This window comes from Nannobrachium achirus (assembly GCF_963921795.1).
Source record: "Nannobrachium achirus genome assembly, chromosome: 11".
Taxonomy (NCBI): domain Eukaryota; kingdom Metazoa; phylum Chordata; class Actinopteri; order Myctophiformes; family Myctophidae; genus Nannobrachium; species Nannobrachium achirus.
Window position 1 is genome coordinate 37857800 of NC_137820.1, and position 12280 is coordinate 37870079.

Genomic DNA, 12280 nt, shown 5'->3' on the forward strand with positions numbered 1-12280 from the left:
CTTAGTAATTACTGTATGAATTGTACTTCTTAGTTTTGGTCATCATAGTTTAGTTTTTATGTAGTTTTCGTCGCAAAAAAAAGTTAGTTGACGAACATTTTTCACCATAGTTTTAGTTGACAAAATGAACACTGCTCTGTACAAGTACAGGTTTGTGGATGCACTAGTCTGTGACAGAGATAGCGGGTTTAGAGTTTGCTGCTGGTGGACAGTTTCTCACTACTGTAAACCCCTTTGGAGAGATATCCTTACTTTTTTCCTCAAATTACATCCCCCCCCCCCCCCCCCCCATGCTGGGGCCCTGCAGATGAAATGTGTTATTGGAAAATGTGCGCTTTTTCATTTTTTCAAATAGGAAGCATTACGCAATGAGCAAAAAAAAAAGTGTAATTATTGTACAGGTTGTGTTGTAACTGTGCCCCTTCTCTGCGTATGGAAAGTAACATAGCATTTACTCAAGTACTCAATTAGTCAGAAATGTAAACGGCAAGTGGTACAGTAAGACATTGAGACTAAAGAATTATAATAATAATAATCCTGGGGACTTGTTTCCATTGTGGTCCTTTCTATTCAGTTCATCAACATAGTATAAAAACTTACACAATAATACATGTCATCAACAAATAGAAAACGCTATCATGGCGCAGTTGGTAGCACTGTCGCCTCACAGCTAGAAGGTCCTGGGTTCAATTCCCGCTGGGGACGCTGTGGACGCTGGGGGCGTGTTCTCTCCTCCGCGTTATCAGTGCCCATACCCTAAGTGGGTTTAGCAAAAGGGCCTTTCTGTGTGGAGTTTGCATGTTCTCCCCGTGTTTCCTAGGGTAGGTACCCTCACAAAAAACAGGCAGTAATCCTGGTCTCTATAATGCCTCCCCCTGGCCAGCCGGGGTGCCTGATGGAGGTGAAAGGAACTGGTTGGAATAACGTGTTCCTTCCACGCGATACGTCCAGTCGTGGAAAACTCCCACCTGTCAGGTGAAAAGAAGTAGCTTGGAAGCATGAGGTCAGTCCGTTGCTCTCCCAGGTTGGCAGAGGGCGTGTAGTGCCCGCGATTACATTAGATAATTGGCACTGGGTGAAAAATGGGCAAAATCGTGGGATAAAGATTTAAGGCGGTAAACAAAGGAGAAAAAACAATGGGAATTTGCATTTACCGCCCCTTATTGTCTCCTGATTTTCTTCTTTTTGATTGACATTGATCTTTTAAAGGATGGTGTCTGGGCATTCCACATTTTGGTGGCAGAGCAGTAGTATGAGAAGTTTCCCTTTCTACCACTTTTTGCGGTCACATGTTCAGATACTGGATTCTGATTGGCTTAAAACAGTGGTAAATCAATCGCTCCCTCTAGTGCTGTGGCTGTGGCTGTCACTCACTTTGGAGCAGAAGTTCAACATGTATGAGGTTATTGAGGGCACTAAGGGTACTTGGACGGCTACACCAAATCTCCTAAAATAGCAGATCTACAAGCTTGTGGCTCGTATTTTTTGGCAAATTGTACCCTACCCCAGAATATGGATGCTGGAGTGTTTTTAAGCACATTTTGATTGCGATAATATAGTTTAATCACAGTTATACTTTGGCTACGATTATCTTGAAATGTTCCTGATATCGGCCCGTCCTTTCCCTGCTGTATGGAGCATTGCGTGATTAGTGGATTCCATGCATGGACTTCTTTATGGTCTTGAGCGAAGACTTTTTTACTTTGCACACAATGTAGTCGTGGAGGAGCTGTCAGAACTGCGTGGGTGGCTGGTGTTATTTTGCTTCAACACTGCAGCAGTTCCTTCACCAGAGACCAAACAACAAAAAGAAAAAAAAGTTCCCCATTAGCCACATAAAGTGCCTATAATCACACACTGATGATTTCTTGGTTTCCATTCACTGTTGCCTCGGGGAAATAATTACACAGGCAAGATGCACACACATAAGGAAGAGGAAAATACAGATCCCCTGTTGTTATGTCTGCAGAGATGGTTCAATCCCCACCAGGGGATTGAATTCTGGGCTTCACTGGGATTCACTCACATTTTGAGCTTTAACTATTGAAAAATAGCAGATATACAAGCTCACAGCGCGGCACGAGTGCCGCGCTGCGAGCTTGTAGATCTGCTATTTTTGAAAAAACGTGAAAATGTCTTGGAATATTTTAAATCCTTCTAAGGTGTTTTGAAAAACCTATGTTTCTATGTCAGTGGTGCTCAAACCTTTTCATGTGAAGGACCCCCAAAATGATATGTATTTGGCCCCCATCTCAAAATATTTAGTTCCAGGGACCTCCCAGAAGCAAAATTTGAGATACAAATGTTTGCTTATATATTCAAAGATTTGAACACATTTTCATGACTTTTCAAAAATAGCAGATCTACAAGCTTGCAGTGCGGCACTCGGTGCCACGCTTTGAGCTTGTATATCTGCTATTTTTCAAATAGCTAAAGTATAAAATAACTCAGTCCCACCTTCCCCCCCTTGTGACGCCCCTGATCCCCACACAATCCTCCGTTCCTTCCTACTTCCTTCGAGTTCGAGATGTGATGCTCTGTAAGCACAGGTAGACGTGAATGTTTGTGAGAAAAGGGTTGTATAGTGCCTGGGTATGTCTAGGCTCAAGTCACGGTTTAAGGTACCTGCCATAAATACCAAACCTGGGAACTAGTCTTTGCGGCAGTCAAACTATTAACTTTTTCCCTGCCAGATTATTTATTTATTTATTGGGTCTGGTGCCATCAAAAAGCAGCTTACCTTTGCGACGTTATAGTAGATAGATAGACATTCTTTTTTTTCTTTTTTTTTAAGTGCCTGGTCTGCACTTTCGCAGACCAGGCAGCAGAGGGCAGCGTCATGCCATTAATGTGAATTTGGCCGGTCTCGCTTCCCTTACATTGAGAGCAGTCACTGGCCAGAGAGCCTTAGGACCAGAGAAAATCAACACGGAAGAGAATTGGTCTCCGTTGATGTTAACGCATAATGGATTTTTAAGACCATCACTGCTCGCCATGTGATTACAGTACACGGCGGCGTGACCCCTCATCAGCTTAAGGACATCAACAAGGTAAACGAATGAACGGCCGTTTTGGCGCGGCTCACTCTCTAGAATTGGGGCGAACAGGAACGTCCAAAGCAGTATAAGAGTTAATCTCAATCTGCAAAGTAACTAGTAACTAGTAACTAAAAGCTGCCAAAATAATTGTAGTAGAGTAAAAAGGACACTATTTGCCTCTGGGATGTAGTGGGTATAAATGATTGAAAAATGGAAATACTCCAGTAAACCTTCAATTTTACTTAAGTGTACATGAGTGAATATACTTTCCATCCCTGGGTGCAGTGAGATTTGGTCTGTCAGAATGCAGGCAGGGGAGGGGGGGATTCAGTCGAGAGAATGAGTTGTACGTCTGCATAAGACAGTTTCAGATTAGAGTTGAAGCTGGTGGATGGCATCGCATCGAGCTCGAGGCTTTTGGAGATCACCACCGTAGCTGGTGGAATTCTCTCTTTACCCTTAAGAAAATGGAATCGCGTGGATCTCTGGAATCATGGATCCACCTGGGAACGGAGATGATGCAGTATATATCTCAGAAGATTTCAGCCTGGTCAAAAAAAAAAAAGCCTACTGGCAGTGATTGTATAAGGAAGGGGTCTTCAACAGGGGGTCCGGGACCCCTAGGGGGTCCTCAGAGTCACTACAGGGGGTCCTCCAAATCTTTGTGTGATAGAAACGTTTTTTTCTCCTTTTTTATATTACCCACTTGAACCCTAGCGTCCATATTCTGAGAACATTAGCCAAAAATAGCAGATCTACAAGCTCACAACGCCTCGCAGCGCGAGGCGTTGTGAGCTTGTAGATCTATTTTCGGCAAAGAGGTTTTGTATAGGGTAAAAAGAGCGGACCAAGTACAGAGTGAAAGCAAGGTCAAATTTATTAAGTATTGACGGTTCAAGTGGTTAAATATCTCAAAACACAAATTGACACTCCAAAATACACTGACGATTGTGCTGTCAAACAATGAAATTATATGGAATCTATGAAAAGGTTGTGGGGGTCCCTGCTTCATCTCTCTCTCAACTAAGGGGTCCTTGGCCTGAAAACGTTGAAGACCCCTGGTATAAGGAATATGATGCAGATCGGTCCAAAATGACAAGCAGCCATGTTGTTGTCTCCGAGCAAACGGCAGGGATAAAAGGTGGCTGTGTGTATGTTTTGGAAGACCTTTTTATTTTTGTAATATTTTCTGTCACACAGCGTGGTCATTAGGAGCAGGTGGCCAGTGGAAGAATGTGTCTGCCAATAGATAATCGACCCGCGGCTCCCTCCCTCGGCAGGGCCCTCATTGATTTGGCAGCAGAGCAATAGGATGCTGCTGCACATGCTGGCCCTCGCTCTCTCTCTCATCACAACACTGACTCATCCTCTGTGTGTGTGTGTGTGTGTGTGTGTGTGTGTGTGTGTGTGTGTGTGTGTGTGTGTGTGTGTGTGTGTGTGTGTGTGTGTGTGTGTGTGTGTGTGTGTGTGTGTGTGTGTGTGTGTGTGTGTGTGTGTGTGTGTGTAGGATATTATTGGTGCACTTGTTGTGTTGATGTTGAGCCTTGAAGTGACCTAGCGGGCGTTAAGGTGGCAATTTGTTTTGCTGTCGTGGTTTCGGAAACCTTGTATGTCCAGTTCTTATTATTATATAAAGCCCAGCACGTTGGTGTACTTTTCTTTTTTGCTTCAAAAACCGATAGATATCTTCCGATAATAGTTTTTATGCTAATATCGGCCTGATAATATCGGGAGGCCGATAATAACGGACATCCCTACACGTTAACCCTAACTGGTTCATTTGGTTCCATTTTTACACTGTCAGAGTTAAGGGGAGACCTTGAAATTTGAAAGTTTGAGAACCACTCTTCTAGAGCAGTGGTTCTCAACCTTTTCAGGCTGCGACCCCCAAAATAATCATATTTTAACTGGGGAACCCCACCCTGACGAGCACTAACGAGTTGAGGCAATACATTTAGGACACAGTTCTATTGTGAATATAGCAGATCTACATGCTCACAACGCCTCGCGTTGTGAGGCTTTGTGAGCATGTAGATCGGCTATTTTCACAATTTCTGTCTCTAATATTTGACAATATGGCCGATGTTTATTTATTTTATTTTATATGTATTAATTCGTAGTTTACGGCCAAGGAGCCCGAAGATTTTTCTATGTCTTTCACTGCTGGCTTCTCCTACCTGTTAACGCGGGCGCTCATCCAGTTCCCATCGTGCGTGATCGGACACTGCTATGCATCGTGTGTTCGCGTATTCCATCAGCTTCTCAAATCCTTTTAAATTTTTTCAATTGATCAATAAGTTCTCCGTCTGTAAGCCGCGGTGTTTACACAGTAAGCTAACGGCCCAAAATAGAGGACGGACCATCCGCTTCCGGTTAACGGTCTCAATGTTAACTGGTCCGCTCAATAATGTGTCCGTGTAGAAACCGATCACGGAGCATTAGTTCCGGCCTATTTTAGTTCCGCTTCGATAAAAAAAATGTTTTTAATTAAAGCTTATTAAATCTTCGGGTTCCTCGGGCATGGCAGAGAAGGGGTACAAAGGGGTATTTTTTTGGCAGAGGTTGAGTTAAAAGGGTCTTAAAAGTCCTTAAATTATCACTTCAGAAATGTGCAGATGCCCTCTATACACTTAAACATTATGTCGTTTTGCTTACTGTTGAGTGAGAAAACAATGTTGCACATTAACACAAACTCTGCCATCAAAATACCCCTTTGTACCCCTTCTCTGCCATGCCCGTAGAACCCGTAAATGTAATAAAAATGTATTAAAAAACATTTTTTTATCGAAACGCAACTAAAATAGGCCGGAACTAATGCTCCGTGATCGGTTTCTACACGGACACATTATTGAGCGGACACCTTTAACATTGGAGTCCCTGAACCGGAAGCGGAAGTCCGTCCTCTATTTTGGCCCAGCTTACTGTCTGCACTCCGCGGCTTACAGATGGAGAACTTATTGATCAATTGAAAAAGTTTCAACGGATTTGAGAAGCTGATGGAATACGCGAACACACGAGCAGTGTCCGATCACGCACGATGGGAACTGGACGAGCGCCCACGTTAACAGGTAGGACTCGGAGAAGCCGGCAGTGAAAGACATAGAGAAATTAACGGGCTTTACGGCCGTAAACTACGAATGAGTTAAGTTAAGCTAATCATCTGGGGAGCCCCCCAAAATAATTTGGCGACCCCCCTGGGGGTCCCGACCCACCGGTTGAGAACCACTGTTCTAGAGGTACCGGAGTGAAGGACTCAGGTTCCGTCCAGCTCCGGCATCAATTAAGCACTGCGCCCCACCCCAAACTGAGGTCAGTGGAGGCCAGGCCTGTATAGTGCCATCTGATTCTGCACTGTGGAATCTGGTTTGGTTATTTGGTCTTCGTCAAATTATTTTTGCAAATGATTCGCTGTATTACAGGATGTCTGCGATGATCAGAAACCACAAGAATAACTAAAACAAAAAAACACTTCAGATGTAATTATTACAATTTGACAAGCACCCAAACACACCTCCAAAAGGCACACATAAATTCCGGCAAGCAATGCCCTACATTATTATGAAAAATGGTCAGATATTTAATTATTCATCGTGTTTTTCTGCGGGTAGCAGCAGGTTATCGCCGGGCAGAGTAGTCATGTTGCTGTCACTAGACCATCTGTCCCAGCTAGAAGCCATGTCACAGTAGACCCATGCTATCCTGTCACTGGAAAACACATGTCATGTCACAACTATTACATAATAGCCTAATTATTTGAGATGATCACAATGATGTATTTTCAAACATTTAAAAAAAATAGTGGAAATAGCAGATCTACAAGTATCAAGTTATTTTTGATTGTCTGAATACTCTATTTACTTAAAAAAAAGGCACAGTAGCACAGATTTATACAAAAGACTGCTAAGAGGATAACCCAATAAGCCTAGAGCTTCCATTCAGGTCCTGTGTATTCAATTCATCCAGACATTTTAAAAAACAAACAATAATTAACTCAGACCGACACATTGCTGTGATTTGAAATGTGTTCACCGCCTTTGACCCATCTCTTGGAGCAGTTAGCTGCAGCCGTGCCGTGCTCGGGAATCAGAAATGGTGATCAACGCCCCCAATCCAACCCTTGATGCTGAGTGCCAAGCAGGGAGGTATTGGGTCCCATTTTTACAGTCTTTGGTATGACCTGGCCGGGGAATCGAACCCCCAACCTCCCTGTCCCAGGGCGGACACTCTAACCACAAGGCCACTGAGCTGGTATATATTGTATATTATACAGTAGTATCAAAAATATCATATTATACGAGTAGTAATACAAAAATAAAGCCATAATGCACTCCCCGTGTCCCTGTGTGTTCGTCATGGCCTCTTCAGTGTCTTCTAGTCTAGATGGCAGTGTGTTAATTGGTTAATCCCACCAGCTGGAAGTAATGCTATACACAGAGGAAACGCTGCGTTGCTAGCTTCATGAAGTGCTCCAGTGTGTGCTATGGCCAGTGTTGCCAAGTCTGCTTATTATAAGCGACTTTGAGCTTGGTTTTTTTTCTTCTGTTAAGTCGCTTGTAAAAAATACTGGAGTTGCGTTTTAGATTTTTTTAGGGGGTGGGCTTGTTGTAGAGTTGTTTATTTGTGCTTGTTTCCTAATGGTAGTTCTCAAACATTTTCATTTGTCCGCGCAGACCCCCATCTGAAGATATTTTGTGCAAGGGAAGATTTGTGTTGTTAGAATGTTTCAAAAGTATTCAATTAGTTTTGAAAACTAAAAGCTCACAACGTGTTCATCGCGACACTCTGTGAGGTTGTAGATCTGCTATTTTCAAATATCTGATGTATATAGGTTTAAAGTGGTAAACCTCCTTCTCCTCCTCTTTGAGTCTCCTACCGGAGACTTTGCCGGTCATCAAATGATTGGCTTAGGAATGCGACAGAAACAAAATAATCTCCATAAATTCAAGGCTTCATGGTGTGTCTATGTAAGAGATATTAAATAAGTGTTTTTTGGGGGGGGGACTACTCCTTTAAGTCATTTTGCTGGGGACCCCTATGTGTGTGTGTGTGTGTGTGTGTGTGTGCGTGCGTGCGTGCGTGCGTGGTTCCACCATAGACATACTGTAGAAAGGTAGACACCTCCTTTGGCTCTGGGAAGCCTGTAAAAAATATTCCAGGCAATTCTTAAGACAAGCTTCCGGAATTCTGAGGCACACTACTGTGTGCGTCACAGAAGGGGACGTTCGGAAGTCCAGTCAGAGGCATGTAAAAGTTTGTTTCCTCATGCCAATAAAGCTCCTTTGAATTGAATCGATAAGTCCGGAAAAAAACACACTGTGATTGGCCAATAGTCACTTTGAGTGGCAGCGTGCCTTCCACACTTCTGCACTTCCACCTGGACTATTTTATTGGTCGCTCCAATGAACTGCAGCGGTGAATGAGGTATCTAGCTTTTTATATCATCTATGGTGGCCACCGTGACCTACTCGCTTGTTTTGTGCTTGTTTTCGTAGACCTACTGTAGCCGGCCGCTTGTTCCATTTCGCCAAATGTGGCAACACTGGCCGGGGCATCATCTAGCATGCATGTCCTAGCTGGAAGTGAGCTCTTTGATGTAATCGCTTGTGAGAAACGTCATCATTTATTGATGCTTCCATTAAAGAAGTATGGACGTCATGTCTGTAGGGGGAGGGGAAAAAGGGTTGGCGAACCTGCTGGCGGAACAGAAGCCAGTGACACAGAAAATGCCCGCCCCACCATGCCAACTCCCTCTTCTCTCACTTCTTCTGATAGCACCACCAAACTCATAGCTTCTGCTTCTAGATCAAGCCCCCAGTGTGTGACCCATTATGCTGCTGAATGTCTGTTGATGCGCTATTTAGTATGAAAACTTGCAGCTCATGTCCGTCTGTCTGTCTGTCTGTCTGTCTGTCTGTCTGTCTGTCTGTCTGTCACACCACTGACCTGTTCTGACATCACAATGATGACGAGTCTCATGTGGTCTATGATGTCAGACATCTATGATGTCAGACGTCAGTCATCTCCATATTTGGGAAAATATGGACACATTTTGGCCAACTTAAACAACCAACCAGGTCTGCATTTTTCGGGGGGGTCAAAGCTGATCCCATGCCAAAGCGCCAGCGCTCGCCCAGCAGTCTGCCGTCACCCAGGCGGATGCGTGCACGCGCCCGTTCTCGCCCTTAGGGCATCTTACTGGTATAGTTGGTAACATAAAGCTGTGATCTTAATTACAGTACTTGAGTAAATGTACTTAGCTACTTTACACCACTGATTTCATGTGCCTACTACTGCATTTTGCAAAATGAACACATACCCTGGCTCAGAGCTATCTTCAAAGCTCAGATGACACTGTCACTGCACATGTTCTTGTATTTTGCAACATGCAGCAGCCACGTGAAATACTGCAGGTTTTTGAACGTTGTCTACAGAGAGTTTCCTTGTGTTTCTTTGTGAATATTCCAAAGAGCACGTCTCTACTCCCCCCCTGATTGAAGACAGTTCCTTCCAGTATTCCTTTATAAACTATAGGCTTTAACGGGATATTGCAGACGAAGCGGCCTCATGGGAACACAACACAACACATTTCCCTCAACTGCCTAACCTGAAGACATTCTGTAAATACTTGGAACCCATATAAATCGGGGATTCAAAGCAGTTGTTTGTGAATACTAACTATTGTGAAGTGGAGAGGATGAAATGTCGAATGCTAACTGCAAGGTTAACAATTCGCCCAGCCCATTATTTAGATATTGTTGGCTTTTTATGCCTTTTTGATAGTTGCAACCATAGGTCGCATTTACTCTGAAAACCTGCAGCTCATGTGCGTCAGTCACTCAGTCACTCAGTCAGTCACGGCAACCACACTTGCAAATTAATTCTGTCCTAGTCCCTTTTATGCCCATATATGGAGATCCCTGATGTCATCAATATTAAGCCCATATCTGGGAATGCCCATATATGGACATAATGTGTCAGTCTCATGATAACCAGTGTGGTTGTGGTAACTCGAGTCACACTTGCAAATGAATTCCGTCCTTGTCCCTTTTATGCCCATATATGAAGATGCCTTATATCATCAATATTAAGCCCTTATCTGTGTCAGTGCCCATATATGGACATATTGTGTCAGTCTCAGTTGTTTCGGCCTTAGGGCGTCTTACTGGTACACAGTATTTAGCCAGGAAATGGTGGAGAGAGAGATGGGGAGTGACACACAGCAACGGTCGTCGTGAACGGGACTCAAACCCTCGACATGCTGTCAGGCTGCATTGGAGCCTATACAGTAGGTGCCCAGACTACTACACCAGCGGTCCGGGGCGCCAGCCCATTATTATGAAGAGTTGAAGACAGTTGTAGTCATTAGCCTCTTTCCCAATTCAGAGTGTGCACCCTTCAAAGTGTGGGCCTAGCTGCGGTACCCACTCCCCCGAACCTCTGAATGACGTAATATTGTAGTTTAGACAGAGCCGAACGGAAATAAATTAGTCTCAAGTGGAGTTTGCATCGGCCCTTACTCTTGGTATTCAAGTCATCCTGCATCCTCCTTAATAGCTTGTATATCATTCATTGACAGACAGCAGGAAACAAATATTGTGCTTGAAGTGAATGGTAAATTGTTACATCACTGTGTACACACAGATGGCATTTATCACGGTTGAATGGCGTGAAAACCACTTTATTTTGACAGTTTTTTTTGTCAAATCTTAAGATGTATTCAAAATACACTCTTGCAGAAAAACTGACTTGAAAAATACCCGCTCTGAAATCTTTTATGCAATGCGCCTTTCATTTTCGATTTTCAAAAAATGCACTGAAACTAATTTGCTATACCTACTGTCAGGTGTTGTTTAGAGCAGTGGTTCTCAAATGGGTCTTTGATACTGTACATCATCACAATCCTTTTAACCACTATATTTTATATATTGGCTATCAAAAATTAGTGGATGTCATGTACAAGCTCGGCCATAGCTGAATGGTTAGGGACCCTGCCTGAGGAACCAGAGCCCCTGGTTGTCCCAGGTTTGATTCCAGGCCAGCAATTTTGATGTGTGTCTGAGCTTGTAGATCAGCTATTTTTAAATAGCTGTGTGTGGCCTATTTAGTCGCTTCTTTCGGGCTTGTTTTCGCAGACCTGATCACTTTGTTGCTCTTGCCGAATGAATCTGTCAGCAGTGGATTGCATGGGTTTAAGTCACATGTGCTTCCTTGTCCTCCTCCTCCTGCAGGTTCGTCCAGGGAGGTGAGGGCCTCGGCGCGGGCGTCAGAGCGCATGGTCCAGAAACTGAGGGGCAAGAGTGAGTTCACCGTGCTGGTGACCCTGAAGCAGGAGCACCTCAACTCTGGGGTCATCCTCTCCATCCACCACGCTGAACACAGGTACAGAACGAACGAACACACGCCTTCATACCGGCAGGGGTGTCGCACCAAATTCTGGGCCCTGGGTACAAGGATTCAGTGCGGGCCCGGCAGGGGTGTCGCACCAAATTCTGGGCCCTGGGTACAAGGATTCACTGCGGGCCCACCATGAATGTTCTTCATAGGGGGAGGGGGTTTAACCCATTTAGACTGGGAACGCATTATTACGCGTTATTTTGTGCTTTAACTATTGAAAAATGGCAAGTCTCACATGCGCGGGGAAAAATCTTGAAAGTTCGTGTCATTAGTAGTCTTTGAATATTTCAAATCCTTCTAAGGTTTTTTGAAAAACCTATGTTTCTTTGTCAGTGGTGCTCAAACTTTTTCATGTGAAGGACCCCCAAAATTATAGGTATTTGGCCACGGACCCCCATCTCAAAATATTTAGTGTGTGCTTTAACTATTTTCAATAGTTAAAGCACACAATAATGCGTTTCCAGTCTAAATGGGTTAAACCCCCTCCCCCTATGAAGAACATTCATGGGGGCCCGCAGTGAATGCTTGTACCCAGGGCCCAGAATTTGGTGTGACACCCCTGTGCATAACTGCTGCCCAGACACGAGTCAGAGAAATAAGGAACCTTATGCAACAGGTGTTCAGAGTGGCCGAATGTTGTCTGTTACTTTGTGCAGAGCATTCCAACTTCCTGTAGGCATGATTTAAAAAAAATACTGAATCCTATTAGTGTTATGTAGGCCAGGGGGTTCCCACACTTTTCCAGCAAAAGAAAGATTTGGTGTCTTCCATGGGACTCCAAAAATACATTGTGCATATACAGTATCACTTAAGCCCTGTTTAAATACAAGTGAAAATGGCAAATGTAG

At 43.9% G+C, this 12280-nt stretch overlaps 1 protein-coding gene across 1 annotated transcript in view; it reads left to right on the top strand.

Moving 5' to 3' along the window:
- The window catches only part of nell2a (neural EGFL like 2a), a gene marked incomplete at both ends in the record, with an annotated part of 221277 nt that overhangs the window by 27736 nt on the left and 181261 nt on the right, over positions 1-12280 (top strand). The window contains one exon of the mRNA XM_080737060.1: positions 11267-11417. Coding sequence (XP_080593186.1) covers positions 11267-11417 — 151 coding nt within the window. The remainder of the gene's footprint in view (positions 1-11266; positions 11418-12280) is intronic.